The sequence below is a fragment of the Hibiscus syriacus genome, unplaced genomic scaffold (genome assembly GCF_006381635.1).
Source record: "Hibiscus syriacus cultivar Baekdansim isolate YM2019G1 unplaced genomic scaffold, ASM638163v2 tig00002840_pilon, whole genome shotgun sequence".
In the NCBI taxonomy this organism is placed as follows: Eukaryota; Viridiplantae; Streptophyta; class Magnoliopsida; order Malvales; family Malvaceae; genus Hibiscus; species Hibiscus syriacus.
In genome coordinates this window covers 7143143-7159328 of record NW_024061947.1, presented here as the reverse complement: position 1 = coordinate 7159328, position 16186 = coordinate 7143143, and the positions used below count along the sequence as shown (strand labels likewise).

The window sequence follows — 16186 nt, the reverse complement described above, 5'->3', positions numbered from 1 at the left end:
GTTGTTGATGAGAACGTTAAATGTCGTCCACAGTTGCCAACTACATATAGATCTTCTGAAAACGAGAAGGGAACTCCCTTACAAAGAATGGGGAGTCCAAGGGAAGTCCAGAGAGCTGAAATAATAAAATGCCACAAATGCACCATGACTTTCAATTTGCAAGACGATTTTATATGCCACCTGTTATCATCTCACAAAGGATCAGCAATGAGTTCGGTAGATGGTACCTTAACTAATGAGGAGGTGAAAAACAAAAATGGAAAATATGAATGCCAGTTTTGTCATGAACTATTTGAAGAAAGGAATTGCTACAGTAGCCATCTTGGGATCCACATGGAAAACAATATGAAGAAAGTTGAAGGTTCTGCTGGAGAGCAAAACATCATCCAGCCATTAAATTCCGCTCCCAACAACAAAATGGGGTCTGGTACTCATTGCAGTGAATCTAATGAAAATCCTCTGGTTCAAAGGTTTACTGATAACAATCATGAATGCAATTTATTGTCTCATGATGAACAGGATAAGGTTAACAGGAATGAAAGAGTGTTAGCTGATAAAAATTGTGAGACAAAGTAAATTCTATTCTGCAGCTGATAATAAAGGAGATGTCAATGCTGCTGCTGTAGCTGCTGATCTTAATGTTTCTTTGGGTTCTGAAAATGTCTTGTTTACTGCTGACAAAGAAGGGATTTCCCAACCTTCATGTAAAATAGATGTGGGATTTGCCATTCCAGTGGATGAGAATAAGAGAAAGTGTGCTTCAGGCACCAGTTTCCTTCCAAATTCTAAGGGAAATATGTTTACTGATGAAAATATTGAGGATAGACATTTTCCTAGTTTTTTGAAACGGATGGAAGCTGATTTGAAGGATAAAGCTACAAAGGATGATCGAAAAACTGGCTGTGCTGATACTAGAATAAGGCTGGATAATGCTAGAATTGATTCTAAGCCGGAAAATTATAGTGAAGGTTATTCACTCATTCCTTCCGGCAACAATAAAAGAGTTAATTTCGTGGATCATTTGAAAGGGGCTTCTGTTACAATAGATTCTGCGCATAAAAGAGGATCTGGATGTGGTTTAACTTCGTCCAAAGATAGTCAAACATGTGTCATCAACAATAATTCAATTCTAGTCTCTGGTACATTAGATGATCCAGCATCTATTATGGTCAATGAGTTTGCAAATATTGGCCCTACTGTTTCTTTTCAAAGCCATTTCCCTATGAAGAAACCCTCACAAGATAAAAGTGAAACTGTCTTGCTTGCTTCACATGGAAGGGAGCAAATATTTCCTTCGGACAATAATGCATTTAAGGTCTTTAGCCGGACAATAGAGATGTCTGAACTTGATGAAGGCCAAAATTCTAGAGGATTAATTCAAGGTGTCAACAGGCATGACAGTGGTGTGGGTGCTAACAATCTGGCTTGTGTCAAGCATGAAATTAAAGATAGTCAATTTGGCCCATCTTCATATAAGAAAACATCTACCTGCACACCAGAGTATAAACAGGGTAAAGGGTCTGAGAGCATTCTCTATCAACAATATGCTAATCAGCAAAACAGTAACTATGAAAATAGTATGAACAAAGTTTCTCTCTTTACAATAGAGGAGCCCAAACACAAAGGGGGAAGCTTCTTTTCTGGAAATGCTTATTCTAGACCAGGACCATTTGCTTTGGCAACGTGCAGGGAAGTTGTTCCCCTCATTTTTCTGGAAATAGGGAGAAAATTGCTGGTAAAAATAATGTACCTGGTATTAGCAGTGGTGCTGTTCATGAACTAAAGCAAAATAAAGATCCTTTTGGGAATTTCTTTGGTCTATCGAGTAGTGAACAAACACATGTTGCAAATAATTTGAACATGGTTCATGCAGGCACAGCACATAATGGGTCTAGGTTACAGGGTTTTGAAAATGCAGGGAATAATGAAATAATGATTGGCTATTCCAATCATGCCCGACCTATTGAGGATTCCGTGACTGGGCTCACATGGAAAAGTAATGAAGGAAATGTTCTGCTGAGTGGTTTGGCTGATACTTCATCCCAGCTGTTGCCATCATCTGGTTATTACCCTACATTTGACTGGATGTCACATAAGGTACAGATTTGATCTCTCATTCTCTGCTATAAGTTGTACTACAATGCAAAAAAGCATGAAACTGTTATTTTTCTCAGAAAAAAGTATGATATGTGTCGAGTGTTGTAATGTTATGTTTATTTCTAGTTCTTTTCAAGATATGGTTATTGAATTTTAAGTTTTTTAACTTAATGGTAATAAAGGTCTCGGGCGATTGCAGATGTTCTCAGTACACATAAATAAATTATTTTTGCCCACTCGGTGCAGCTTTTAAATAAATTAGTGTTATTTTGGTTAAAGAATTTTGACACTGCAATATTCTTGTAATTGATAGGGTGAAAGTGAAATGTTTGACATTAGTGGAAAGGGCAGCAGTGCATCAGCTTTTGAAGGCCTGCAATCAGATAGCATAGAACATATGGAATATAATTTTCTGACTGCTCAATCAAGTTCTTGTTCAGGAAATTCCAAGGTATCATTATATGATTGAGAGGTTGTACTGAAAGTAAACAATTGCTTAAAATGAATTAGTGGTAGTTTTCTTAACCAAATTTGACTGTATTTTTGTAATGGACAGGGTGGAAGTGAAATGTTCAACATTAGTGGGAAGTGCAGCAATGAACCAGGTTTTGGAGGGCTGCGATCTGATAACTTAGAACATATGGAATATAGTTTTATGACTGCCCAACTGAGTTCTCGTTCAGTAAACTCAAAGGATGTTCTGCCACTGTTGCCTAAAATAGCTGGCAGACATCAGGTTTCCTTGTGTCCTTGGTGTGGAAATGAGTTTTATAACGAGGCTGTTGACGTCAGGGCACAAAGAAGCACGGTTATGTGTGCCAACTGTCAGGCTAGGTTCTCTAGGAACTGTGATTTTATGTAGAATAGCATGTTTACAAGCATAACAACATGTCTGATTCCCAAGCTCTTTGATTCAAGGTAACACTCCCACATCAGGCGAAACTATTATTTGCTGAATATAAGCCTAGTTTTCTTGATTGGACGGATTGATTGATGCATATACCATTAACTAAAGGATTTAACCCTAGAACCATTTTGCTATAGTTATGTTATATAACTGGAGAATACTTCAATAATACTTCGGCCAATGGCAGATTACATGTAACATTTGATAGTACGACTTTGAAGACCTTTTTCCTCCCAAAACTAACCTGAAAAATATTGTCCCTGTTTTCACTTCTTTCTAGTACAAATAACCCACCAAAATAACCGTTAAGCCCCGTTTGGTTCACGGATTAAAACATTCTTGGGAGGAATCTTTTTTTCCCGTTTAACTTACCCACGTTTGGATGGTTATTATTCCCAAGTGAGGGTAAACATAGAATACAAACAGTAGTTTTTTTTCCTGTTTTACTGGGAATGTTAATCCTCCAGCTCCCTTCGGTATTTGAACATTCCCGTCCCTCTTGGCTAAAATACCCTCTCTTTGTTAGCTTGATTCTGCGAAGGAAAACATTGCATCTTCTTCGATTTGGCGAGAGTTGTCCTTTTATTCTCTTTTTTCTTCTATTTTTTGAGCATTTTCCCTTTTTTTATGAATCTCTAATTGAGCGTTTCCCCTTTTTTATGAATCCCTAATTATGCTTGGTGTTGGTTCTCTGCAGCCTGCAAAGCAAGGGGCTCTGATCTTAGGGTTCATTTCAAGGTATTATCGTCAAAACTGATGGAATTTGATTTAACTATTGCATATTGATATTAAGTTCTGGGTTTTTGTTGGATTTTTATTCAGAAACCTGTGTGTCATGTACAGTTGAAGATCCAGTAAATTATTCGATGCTAGTAAATGAAGAATCAAATCACATCATGTAAATACATTATATTTAAGTCTTTTATATTAATGGTATTTGTTAAATATGTCATAGTATTATAGTATGCATAATCGAATGGTCATCGTAGTTAACAATTCTATTAAATGATTGAAGGTTGCTGTTAAGAGGATCTTTTTGTGTGATTTGATTAATAATTTTGAGAATGCGTTTGTTTATGGTTTTAGATTTTCTTGGCCAAGTATTTAAATTCTTAAACCTGATGACAAAAGCAGAGTCTTGTTGTCGTTTGCAAACAAGGCTCTCGTAAACTTCAAAAAAATTACCCTACATTGTTATTGGTAACATAAGAATCAGTAAAGGATACAACATTTCATGATCCTTCATAAATAAGTTAGTTTTTGAATTAGCTGTGATTTAAGAATGAGTTTGCTCAGTTGTTGTTGGTGGTGTGTTTTGATGTTTGGTTGGTCTACTTTTATGAACTTTCAAAGTATCGGTTTTATGATATATTTCCGGGTGTTTTTTTATGTTGGTTGTCTTCGATGATACTCATACCCTATTATTGTTTTATAGAACACCAGGGAAACAGCTTTTGCCATTAGAAAATTGCCTTTGGTTAAGGCAAAGAGGTATTTGGAGGATGTTATGGCTCACAAGCAGGCCATACCATTCCAACGCTTTTGTGGAGGCGTTGGACATACAGCACAGGCAAAGAACAGACATTCTAACGGGCAAGGTCGCTGGCCTGTAAAATCGGCCAAGTTCATTCTAGATTTGCGGAAGAATGCTGAGAGCAATGCCGAGGTATGCCTTACTTTATGGTTTCTAGTTTTCGCCATCAATTCCATTGCTTCCCCTTTCTAACAGTTTGATATTAATTTCCCAGGTCAAGGGTTTGGATGTCGATGCACTCTATATTTCTCACATCCAGGTAAACCAAGCCCAGAAACAAAGGCGTCGTACATGCATCATAACAACCATCCTTATCCATATAATTTTTTAGGCTCTATTTTTCTTATGTTTATTGAACTCTGATTTTTTTGCCAGCTTACATGTCTTCTCCTTGCCACATTGAGTTGATTTTGTCCGAGAAGGAAGAGCCTGTCAAAAAAGAGGTGAGTCGATTAAAATTGAAGTTTCCTTGATGAATGAAAGATATGTTACAGCGACTCCGCTATGGGGTTTGTTGGAGCAACATAGAATGAAAACATCTGTTCCGCTTTTCCATTTTATGTTGGTAAATCATCCTCATTTTGTGCTTTCAGCCTGAGACTCAATTGGCAGCAAGCAAGTCCAAGTAATCGCACGCTTCCTATTGAGTGAAAAAGTTTGAGAATTTGAGTCAGCTCAGTGGTTGGATTTCTTACATTTTTGAGGAAGTTTTGATATTTAGATGTATTGGATGGTTTCCTTTGTTTTCAGACCATATTTTAGTCATACGTTTTCTGAGTCTTTTCTTGGAGATTACCTCGATTGCAGTATTTTTCTTTTATTTTCGGTTGCATTTATACTCTTGAATTCATATGTAATAATTTTTCTTTTTAATTGGGTAAAGTACATACGAAATCATTGTAGCTTATGACTGTTATGGTGATTGAACTTTCAACTTCCAAAATAATTATTTTCTTTTTCTCATGGTTATAAAGAAATCATCAAATTTTATCGAATTTTTTAAAATGATCATCAAATTATAATGTATTAATTGGACGGCGATGATGACGCGTGTACATAAGTATTGTCTTCAATCATTTAATGATTGTTTAAAAGATTATATTTAAATATTTTAAAATATTATATATAAGCAATGTGATATTTGAAAATAACATGACAAAATTTGTTAATTTTAAATTGTCAAAGATAATTCTTAAATTTAATTAAACTTATATCCGTACGACAATCAAAGATTATTTAAGGAGAGAGAGATATTATTTAGAGAGAGAGAGAGATTATACTATTATTCTTGAGTGAGATTGAAGTTTTTTCATCCTATATCCAAATTCAATCCGATTAAACTTTATAATTAAAAAATGTCAGTTTTGATATGACTTTAAAAAACGTCAAACATTAAGATCTGGAGAAACAATTAGTAGAGTTGTTGATGTAAAATTTTAATATATTTTTACATAAATTATGTAAAATTTAATATTAATTAAAATAAAAATAATACATTGATATATTTAAATACTTAAGTAATATATTATCGACAGATAGAATTTTTATATAAATAATTTTTTTTAAATATTTAGAATTTCACTTGTTAAAAAATATAGACCAAGGACAATTTAGTAAAATATACATTCCAGTAATATTTTATTCCTTCAACCAAACATTGTAATCTTACATTCATGCCAAACCAACCAAACACAGTAATATAACATTCACAGTAATCCTATTCCCTGGTAATCGTTTATTCCCACTGATAATCTTACATTCCGTGAACCAAACGCACCCTTAATAACTTTTAGGAATCACAATAAACAATATAAATTAAACACACAATAACTGATGCAAACAACTAGCGACCAATGCATAATAAAAATTAAAAATAGTGTACTAAATCTTATAGCCACCCTTGCTTCTACGGTGTAGACCTTAGTAAGTGCAGATCTAACAAGTTCCCAACACGAGTTGATATAGTTCAAGTTGATTTTGTTTAAGTAATATGACTCAACATGATTAATGGAAATGATGATATCCCCTATATGCATTAGCGTACAATTTTGTAATTTTTGTGCTTGGCATTTTATTTTCTGGAATAGTACTAATGATATGCTTCTGTTGTAAGGCTTTGTTTGGCATGAATGGGAAGAAGTGAGGATGAATAATTTGTTAATCAAATGATTAAGATTCATGACCACTTTCTCATGTTGTAGCTTAACCATTATTAGATTAACAAATTTTTCATCGTCGCTCCTTTCCATCCTTCGTACCAAGCACAACCTCAACATTGTAAGGAATAAACATCGTCAGAGTTTTCGGCATCCTTCAGTGGGATTCAATCTAGTTGATTCAATTCAAGGTTATTTTGAAGCTTGGGCTGTGCTATAGTTCAATATATAATATGATCTTTACATTGCAACATACCCAAACTTGGCACCAACTGCCGTTCCTAAAAATTATTAAAAGATGGTAGGTACAATGTGTACTCATGTATGATTTTCGGAAAGTTATAGATCTGACGCCATGTATTTGCTTTAGCTTATAATGTGATGTGCCCTTTCCTTTCAAATGATATTATTGAAGTTCTAGTCACTCCACTCAGTTTTTCAACTTGCAAAAATAACTTGAAATATACATTTATGAAAAAATGAGTCTATTGGTGGCACTCTTACAAGATACTGATGGGGTCAAAGCTGTCTTTTTATATAGACAAGTTCAAGTGTTCTAAAATTTGGTCATGAGCTTTTTGTATGTGCCTGTGTTTGGTCTATATGCTCCTCATTTTTAGGAGAGCATCAAAATGAAATGAATGGGTTGACTCTTTATTTCTTGCTTCTTTCTAATGGCATTTGAATAGACAGCTATTGTAAAAGATGGTAGATAAATGTAGATTAATGGCTTCTAAACTTTTGCAGACAGAATCTGAAACAAATTGAAGGCTGAACTAGTCTGCTTATGGGTTGATCAAATTATTGTCCTCCCAACGCAGAGTTTGCAGTTCTGGTATGATTTTAGTTGTCTTGTTGTTGCTTTTCCCTTGGTCTATATCATCTAGTTCATCAGTTGTGTTGACATTTGGTTTTCAAGGATATTGTGCGGTCTGTTCATTTCCAGCACAAGTAAGAAGCGAGAAAGCTTTACACACTGACTTGGGCATAACTGACGCCCATAACCTTGGCTTCTGTTGTACTTTTACGCATTTTAAATGTTGTGTGCAGCAAATTACTTTTTTGACGAATGTGCTGCTCGGGTCTTGGCTCATGTGTGTATATATCACAATCTGACTCCCCCACCCCCTTTTTCTTACCGTTGGTATGCTACTCTAAAGTCTAAACTAGAGCTGTAGGTTAGCAATTAGCATTAGAGACCTCAGCACCCCAACTCGTCCCGTGGATTTGCTCGATGATTCCTTGTAAGAGTAGTTGTCGAGAACTCTATGTTGTATTCAACAACAGGTGGTTTTCAGTGTTTTTAGTCCTTAGATATGAACATTTTATTTTCTGCTTTGTTTGCACTAATCTTGCTATTTTCATGACCAAATTTTGGAAGTTGGGACTTTAGGTGTTTCATACGAGCAATGTTAACATTTCATATGGCATTCGGCAGCGTGATCTGTAACCATATTTGTTTTTCAGTAGAGATGATAGTGGATTTAATATTTTATCACTTGAATCTTATTCTTTATTTGGGATTTGTTTTTCTTGTATTTTACGATTTGAATGTTGTTCTTTATAAGGTAGTGATATCAATTGCATTCATGAAATATCTTGATATAAAAAATAATTTTCCAGCCTATGTTTGAGTCTATTATATGTACTTGGAACTATCAAAGTTCGGTCGACCAAGAAGTAATTTCTACAATTTATAGTTATATTTCTTTGTCAATTTAATAATTAATAATGTGTATTTAATTCTATAATGTGTTTGAACACTATAGATCAGGAAAGTGTAACAACTAATGTTCTTTGGATTCTAATTTCTATACATTCATATTCAATTACTTTCTATACATTCGTGTTCCAACAACAAAACCCTATTCCCATATACAATATAAGGGGGAGGTAGGGTAGTAGGCTGCCCCAACGCCAGGTTGAAAGCAGCTTCCGTGAAAGACATCCGGCAGTCAGAAAATTAAAAATAAAGATAGAATGCAATACATGTATAGTTAAATAAATAAATATATAGTTGAACAGCTTAAATAATGCAATCTTCAATATGCGCGTCTGTAAATGGGAAGTAATCCTTGCAAATAAATCACTGCATAAGAATCTCTGCAATAGACAGAAACGTAAGAACCGACAAAATTTAAAAAGAGAAAACATGAAGAGAATGATACACAGAAGTCAACGATAGCAAGCTACGAGAAGGAATAAATAAAATGGGTTAAAACCTAAACAAAGGCAACAATACTCCGCTACCCTAGTTCTAAGCCTCCATAATTTCCATTGACATAAACGTATAAAAAGTAGAAGTCATGTAAATTACTACAAAGACATTAAAAGAAGACAGAGATGATATACCCTACGGATCTGACCCGCACTACTCGGCTACCCTGGTCTTAAGTCTCCATAATTTCCTATCAGAGGTCATGTCCTCGGTAAGGTCTAAATCCTTCAAATCAGATCTCAAGCAGTCTTCCCACTTCCACCTTGGTCGTCCTTTCCTTCTGGCACCATCGACTGTAATCGACTCTACCCTCCTGACCGCATCCGACGGTTGTCGCCTAAGGACATGTCCAAACCACCGTAGTCTTCCCTCCCTCAAGTTTTCGGATACAGGCACCACCCCCAAGGACATCCTAATAGCAGAGTTTGGTGTCATGTCCCACAGAGTCCTACCACATGCCCATCGAAGCATTCTCATTTATGCGGCCTCTATCCTCCTTCTTGAATGCCCAACATTTTGATCTATACAGTAGCGCTGGTCTTATTGTCATTCTATAAAATTTTCCCTTAAGTTTTAGAGGCACCTTCTTGTCACACAAAACTCCAGTATCAACCCTCCACTTTAGCCATCTAGCCTTAATACGGTGTGTAACGTCGTCATCCACACCCCCATCTTTATGTATCATAGACCCTAGGTACTTGAAACAATCATTTGATGGGAGAACGTGTCCTTCTCTACATACTTCTTCATCTTCATCGTTTTGGTTCCTACTAAAGTTTGAACATAAATACTCTGTCTTTTCAATATTGATCCTTAGACATTTTTCTTCCAAAGTAGTCTTCCAGGTAGCCAGTCTACTATTCAGCTCAGTTTTTGTTTCAACAACTAGGACAATGTCGTCAGCGAAAAGCATACACCATGGAACCTAGTCTGGTGTCGCACAAAAGATGTCGTCCATATTCAAGGCGAAGATGTAAGGGTTAAGAGCCGACCCCTGGTGGAGTTCGATTTCTAATGGGAAAGCCTCGGTGTCACCAACTGTAGTCTTGACGAATGTAGTAGATCTACAGTACATATCACGAATTGCCCGGATATAAGCCGTTGGGATCCGTCTCGATTCCAAGGTCTTCCAGATCGTATCGCGGGGAACTCTATCATACGCCTTCTCAAGGTCAATGAACGCCATGTGAAGATCTCTATTTTTTCCCTATATTTCTCCATAAGCCGTCGGAGTAGATGAATTGCCTCCATAGTAGACTTGCCTGACATAAATCCAAATTGGTTTTTCGAAACCCTAGTAACATGTCTCAACCTAGCCTCTATCACCCTTTCCCATAGCTTCATGGTATGGCTGAGTAGTTTAATACCTTTGTAGTTGCCACAACGTTGGGGATCTCCTTTATTCTTATAGATTGGTATCACCGTAGACTCTCTCCACTCCTTTGGCATCTTGGCAGTCTCTAATATAATATTAAAGATATTGGTCAACCACTTAACACCCTCTTCTCTTAGGGCCAACCACACAGTGATAGGAATTTGATCTGGACCGACAACTTTGTCCCTCCCCATCTTTCTAAGAGCCATTTTGACTTCCTCAAACCCAATCCTACTTGTAGGGCAGTCATTGGCCGTAGTATGATGGTCGGCTGACCCATCAACGATACTATCTCTACTGGTAGAGGCACCGTCATTAAATAAGCCAAAGAAATAACTACCCTAAACCCTCTTAATATCATGATCATTGGTCATAATCATTTTTTTTCGCCATTCAATAGGCAGGTGCTGGTGATGTAATTGATATTAAAACATTTTTTCTAGTCTTTTCTAAATTATTTTTTTCTTAAAATTGATAAAATTTAAATCAAACATTTATCCTTATCTTAGCTTGATCCATAGTTTTATTCGCTTGATCTATAATCTTGCTCGTTCGATCAACATGAAATTTCCTTTTTCAAGCTCCACATTGCTAGAATTTGAAAGAAAATCTTTAACATTAATAAATAAAAATCTTAATATCTGAATTTGAGATTTTAAATATATGAAATTGAGATTTCCTGAATTTGAGATTTAGATAGAAGGAAGGAGTTTGTATAGATTTACCAAAATATTTTTTAGTTTTTTGCATATTTTTAAGAAGTTAAAAAACCAATGGTCAAAAACAAAAATCTCTTGATCTAGTGGGATGAGTCACTAGGTCTTAAGTAAGATCAGGGGTTCGAATCCTGACATTTACGAATGGATCAAACTGGGTTGGAAGGGTTGCCCTCGCCTCTGCATTACTCGATCTGGATTAATCGGTCAATAGATCAGATACCAATGATTAATTCAAAAAAATGGTCAAAAGAACAAATCCTAAAGATATAATGATCAAACTGAACTCATATATTTGGATGATTAAAATGAAAGTATGCCGAAAATTGTATAACTAAAAATTAATTTACAAAAAAAAAAATCCAAAAATAACATACGATCATGACAAATGTCTTTTAAGTAAATTTATGAATTAAAGTGAATTTGTCATCATCTTAATATCATAATTCCATTGTCCACCTTGAGAAAGACGGATAAGAAGGATGGCAATAAAAACTGATTATTTTTGTTACCCAGCTTCTGCTTACCTCAAGTCTCACACTCCGATCCTTCCGAATTAGAGTTCCCCCAAATTATCATATATATGTATGTGTACGTACAAATATGTGTGCGCCCAACAGCTCTCCCTCCAGTTTTCCTCTTTTTTCCCGACTGAATATATGAAGTCCCTTTTATAGGGTTTACATTTCTTTTATATTTATCGAAAATTAATTATATTTTGCCAGACTTTAAAACCAACAAAAAGAAAGAAGAATTCGTGCCAATTGGCAGACCATTGTCGGTAGTTGATGGGTACGAAGGCATGGCAAACGAGGTTGCTGATATTGGTTTTATGGTGGAGGCTAACGTGCGCCGTCTTCGTTCCACTTAGGGTTCCGTTCTGTCCCAGGGTCTCTGTTTCCGACGCGATATTTGATCTCCGGGACTCCTATTGTCCAATTACCTCTGCGTATGTTGAATCTGTCGACTTCCTTGGCGTTACCGAGGTACCTTCAGATTCGGTATTTCCTTTCAAGTCTTGTTCATTTTATCTTTTTTTGGCTGATTCGATACTAAATTCTGAACTATATTTTTACAAATTAGTAGTGAGAAGCCTTTTTATTTAGTTATAAGCTGATAAATAATAAGAAAAAAAAGGGAGTGCATTTAGGGTTTTTCCTTTTTGTTGCTTAAAAATGTAAAATTTGCTTTAGAATGGTGGAAGCATAATTTCTCAAGATTAGAGAAAAATACGCTAATTATCATGTATAAGCTGACAAATATGTGATCACAGAAAAGAAATCATTCGGTTTTTCATTTTTGTATAATTTCGCTGGATTAGTTCTCGATTGATATTGATGGAATTGGAGATATCTTAAATTTCTTTAAGCTTTTATTTATTTATATCAGTTCATTGCATTAGTTCTAAAGGAACCGACAATTTTTTTAAACAAAATTAATTCATATAAAAATTTGCGTTGAATCATGATTATACTTTTTGTCCTTGCAATTTTATTTACACTTTTTTCTTTGGTTCGGTGAAGGGAGATGAGGTTTCATTGCAAAAGGCGCTTAACATGGTTTACAAGAACAGCCATGAATATGTAGCTGTGCTTTTCTATGCATCTTGGTGCCCCTTTTCAAGGTCCTTTAGACCAAGCTTCAATATCATTTCTTCTTCTTATCGTTCTATTCCTCATTTTGCGATAGAAGAAGCTGCTGTCAGGCCAAGGTTTGCAAATGAATCTCTTACATTTGTTATATGCATGTCTATGAGTATGTATATCTTGTTAAACTAAATTGTTGATTTTGATTTCTTCAGCATACTCTCAAAGTACGGAGTTCACGGGCTTCCTACGCTTTTCCTTTTAAATTCTACAATGCGTGCACGTTATCATGGCAACCGGTCTTTGGAATCTCTTGGTGCATTCTATGGTGATGTCACTGGTAAGGCCTTTGTTTTTCAATTCGTGAATTGTTGTGATATCTATGTTTCATTGAGTTGACTTATTTAGTAGATTTAGCGTGGAGATCATTGTTTTGACTAACGAGGAATGACATACCTTTAATGTAGTTTTTATTTATTCTTGGTTAATAATGCATTCTAATTCTAGCCGGTAATCACCTGTCTGGTGTTCAATTGATAATGCTCCATTTTTTAGTGTGTGAGTGTGCTTAGTGCATAAGATTATGAAAACAACGTTCAATGGTGATAGTATTCTACATCTGGAGTCTTATGAAAACCATACGTAACCTTTGCTTCGCCATTTATCTTAGCTGGTACTTTCCCCCCTTTGTTTGTCCTAATTAATATGTTACATTGTTCTAGGCATCAAGAACTCTTTGGATAAAATATCACTGGACAAAATCAGGCACTCATCAAACCATGAGAAGCGTAATAGCACTAAGCAGGAAAGCTGTCCATTCCCGTGGGCAAGATCTCCAGAGAAATTACTTCGACAAGAGACATTTTTGGCCCTGGCCACCGCTTTTGTGCTTTTAAGATTGTTTTACCTTTTGTACCCAACTTTGCTTGTAATTGCACAGCTAACTTGGAGACGGTTTATCCGTAATGTGAAATTTGGGGCTTTGTTGGAACATCCTGTGGCATATCTGAAACGAGTGATTCAGCTGTTTAATTCCCTGAAGGAACCTTGCAAGAGAAGCAATTTGCAAGGCGCAATGAATGCTAAAGCATGGGCCTCTAAATCCCTTGCAACTGTTTCAATTGGCGATGGCAACACAAGCCGTGCTGTGCCTATAACTGGATGTCACTAACTCTTTTGCTGGTGTTATAGATATATTTGTTTCCTATGCAATGTTTGGCTACCATCTCCGGGAAGCAGGAGTGCTTTTGTTTCACGAGTTCTCGATACACCAGCTTCGGTGTTAATTTGAATTATGCTATGTTATGTTGATCATGTACTAGTAGTTATATATCATTTGTTTATATGATCTAGAATACACGTTTATACATAAAGTGGCACTGCAACTTGTGAATAGCTACTGCCAAGAACCGCAATGTGTTTGGCTGTTGATGTAGGTGTCATCTGAGTTAAGCCATTATCTGGCTTCTTCAAAGCATGTTGCAGCTTTTTGTTAAATAATAGTAGACCTAAATTCCATGGGCGTTTTTACCCAAAAATCACCTTAATATTATAATATTACCGTTCAGGCACCGATTCAGTAAATTTTTCCGATCTAGCATTCTTTCTGACAAAGAGATAATAAGGAGTGTTACAAGAAACACGCCTAAGGAAAGGCGTGTTGCAAGAGGCATGCCTTTGGTGAGTTTTATCTGAATTGGCACCACAATGGGAAGGCGTGTTCAAGGGGATGCGCCTTCGCAGGGAAGCAGTGACACGTAGAAATGCGTGTTGTAGGGGGCACGCCTTCCATTTAATTTTTCACTTATGAGCCATAAATCCCGCCTAACAACCCGTCGCCCTCACCCTATAAATGCTCCTCATCCAACACTCAAACCACACAAAAACAACTTACTCTTTCATTCTTTCTTTTATTAAGCTTTTAAGTTGGTATTGTTATAGTTTTTAGAAGGTAAAAATATTTATTTTATTTTATTATATTTACTTAACATTTTATTATCTTATAATATTTTATTTTACTAATTATTTTTTTACTTTTTGTAATTGTAAAATAGAAGGCAGGATGCTGTGATTGGATGAGAATAATATCTTGAGTCATTTTGTTGATACAGTAACAATATTAAATTGTGCTATTTTTATTATTGTGAATATTTTATTAGTTTAATTTTTTTAGTATTAGCTTATATTTTAATTCGTATACTATTTATTTAATTAGGGAAATGATCATATATTAAATGTATTTATTCGTAACGGTAAGTTAGAGATATCACATCGTGTCTAGTCGTATTTAGCCGAGGCTGGATTTGATTTCATAGAAAAATATGAAGGCCACTATAAACTTGAACCCACTCTTATTTCTGCACTAATTGAGAGGTGGAGATCGGAGACACACACATTCCATCTTCCGTGTAGAGAGTGCACTATTACGTTACATGATGTTTTTATCCATTTGGGGCTTTCGGTGGATGGAGATGTTATTTCTGGTGTGACAGATGGTGAATGACATTCGTTGTGCCAAGAGTATCTTGGAGGTGTCCCGGATGATTTCAACGATGGTTGAATACCATTATTATAGTTGCGAAGAAATTTTTGACAGTTGAGTGAAAACTGTTCTGAGGACAAGGTTAAAGCATTTGCTCGGGCATGCATATTAAACCTCATAAGAGGGAAATGTGTTAGGCAACGGATTATCAGAAAAATAATATTGGCGGATGTCTCATTCTTCCCCAATCATGGGCGTGGTATCACATGCCCCTTTTATGCAGATCGTGAAGGAGTCGTTTGTCTTACCGTTACTGTTGACGTAATTTCAATGATGAGTTCGTATATAAATAATTTTGTTAAGTATATAATTAAATATTTTATTACATTGAATAGGTGGTCGACTATAAGGAAAAATCATCATGATATACTGGACGAATTGGAAGAAATTTGGCTACTCATTGATCAAAAGATTGCTATAGATGTACATATTAAAATTTTAATATTTACCTTTAATTATCATTGTATAATTAGAATATAATTTTGATAATATATATATATATATATATATATATATATATGTTTTAGTTTCAATGGGATCCTTATTCTACTAAAGAAATGAGGCTTTGCATCTCACCTCACTTGAGTGACACATTAGATGTATGGATGACGTTTGTGCCTATGATATATTATGTGATTATCGATGGGCATTCGATTGATTGCGTTCTCTGGTAATTTGTCTACGTACAATATATTCCTGAAGCACTTAGGAATCTCGACAATGTGCATAACGTCGATAGACGGGGTAAAAAAGATGTAAATTGTGTGATGAAGCACAACCAGTGGATAATGATTTGGAATGATTGACGTCGACGCATTCTGTAACAACCCTGACCCGTACTCAACCCAGATACGAATATGAGGTGTCACGTTTGACTTTTCAAACATATGAAATTCATAAATAGGCAAAATTTAAAAAATTATTGTTCCAATCAAGATAAAGAAAATAATACCATTCCAAATATAAAATAATTTTACATAAAATCTTAATAATTTACATAGATAAAACAAAAGTAATAGTTTACCAAATACAAAATTATACAAGTTTACAAAATC

General features: G+C 35.4%; 3 protein-coding genes and 1 pseudogene across 5 annotated transcripts in view; all 4 read left to right on the top strand.

Moving 5' to 3' along the window:
• The window catches only part of LOC120155949, a 28890-nt gene extending 21352 nt beyond the window's left edge, over window positions 1-7538 (top strand). The window contains exons 3-7 of one of the 3 annotated variants that reach the window (XM_039167409.1): window positions 34-1795; window positions 1874-2097; window positions 2411-2548; window positions 2654-3015; window positions 7442-7538. In XM_039167409.1, the coding sequence (XP_039023340.1) occupies window positions 1933-2097; window positions 2411-2548; window positions 2654-2959 (609 nt within the window). In that variant the 5' untranslated portion in view covers window positions 34-1795; window positions 1874-1932 and the 3' untranslated portion in view covers window positions 2960-3015; window positions 7442-7538. Of the gene's footprint in view, window positions 1-33; window positions 2098-2410; window positions 2549-2653; window positions 3016-7441 lie in introns of those variants that run through there. The other 2 variants (XM_039167407.1, XM_039167401.1) reach the window with 2 other exon arrangements.
• LOC120152221 (60S ribosomal protein L17-2-like) lies at window positions 3677-5167 on the top strand (the record flags this gene model as incomplete). The annotated part of the gene is made up of 5 exons (XM_039164491.1): window positions 3677-3742; window positions 4440-4670; window positions 4753-4831; window positions 4914-4981; window positions 5132-5167. Coding segments are annotated over 5 exons (480 nt in total), but the record flags the coding sequence as incomplete, so codon positions are not given.
• LOC120157982 lies at window positions 4129-4237 on the top strand (annotated as a pseudogene).
• Window positions 7539-7721: 183 nt separating the features above from the next.
• Window positions 7722-13937, top strand: LOC120155964 (5'-adenylylsulfate reductase-like 4). The gene is made up of 5 exons (XM_039167414.1): window positions 7722-7733; window positions 11749-11989; window positions 12527-12714; window positions 12805-12929; window positions 13312-13937. Exons 2-5 carry the CDS (start codon window positions 11792-11794, stop codon window positions 13758-13760), a joined length of 960 nt encoding a protein of 319 aa, XP_039023345.1. The 5' UTR covers window positions 7722-7733; window positions 11749-11791; the 3' UTR covers window positions 13761-13937.
• The last annotated feature ends 2249 nt before the right edge of the window (window positions 13938-16186 follow it).

Excerpts from the sequence above, each read along its gene's own strand:
- LOC120155964 (XM_039167414.1), top strand. The coding sequence starts at position 11,792 with ATGGGTACGAAGGCATGGCAAACGAGGTTGCTGATATTGGTTTTATGG. Across the intron at positions 12,715-12,804 it reads GAAGCTGCTGTCAGGCCAAG|CATACTCTCAAAGTACGGAG; the intron begins GTTTGCAAATGA and ends TGATTTCTTCAG. Across the intron at positions 12,930-13,311 it reads ATTCTATGGTGATGTCACTG|GCATCAAGAACTCTTTGGAT; the intron begins GTAAGGCCTTTG and ends ACATTGTTCTAG.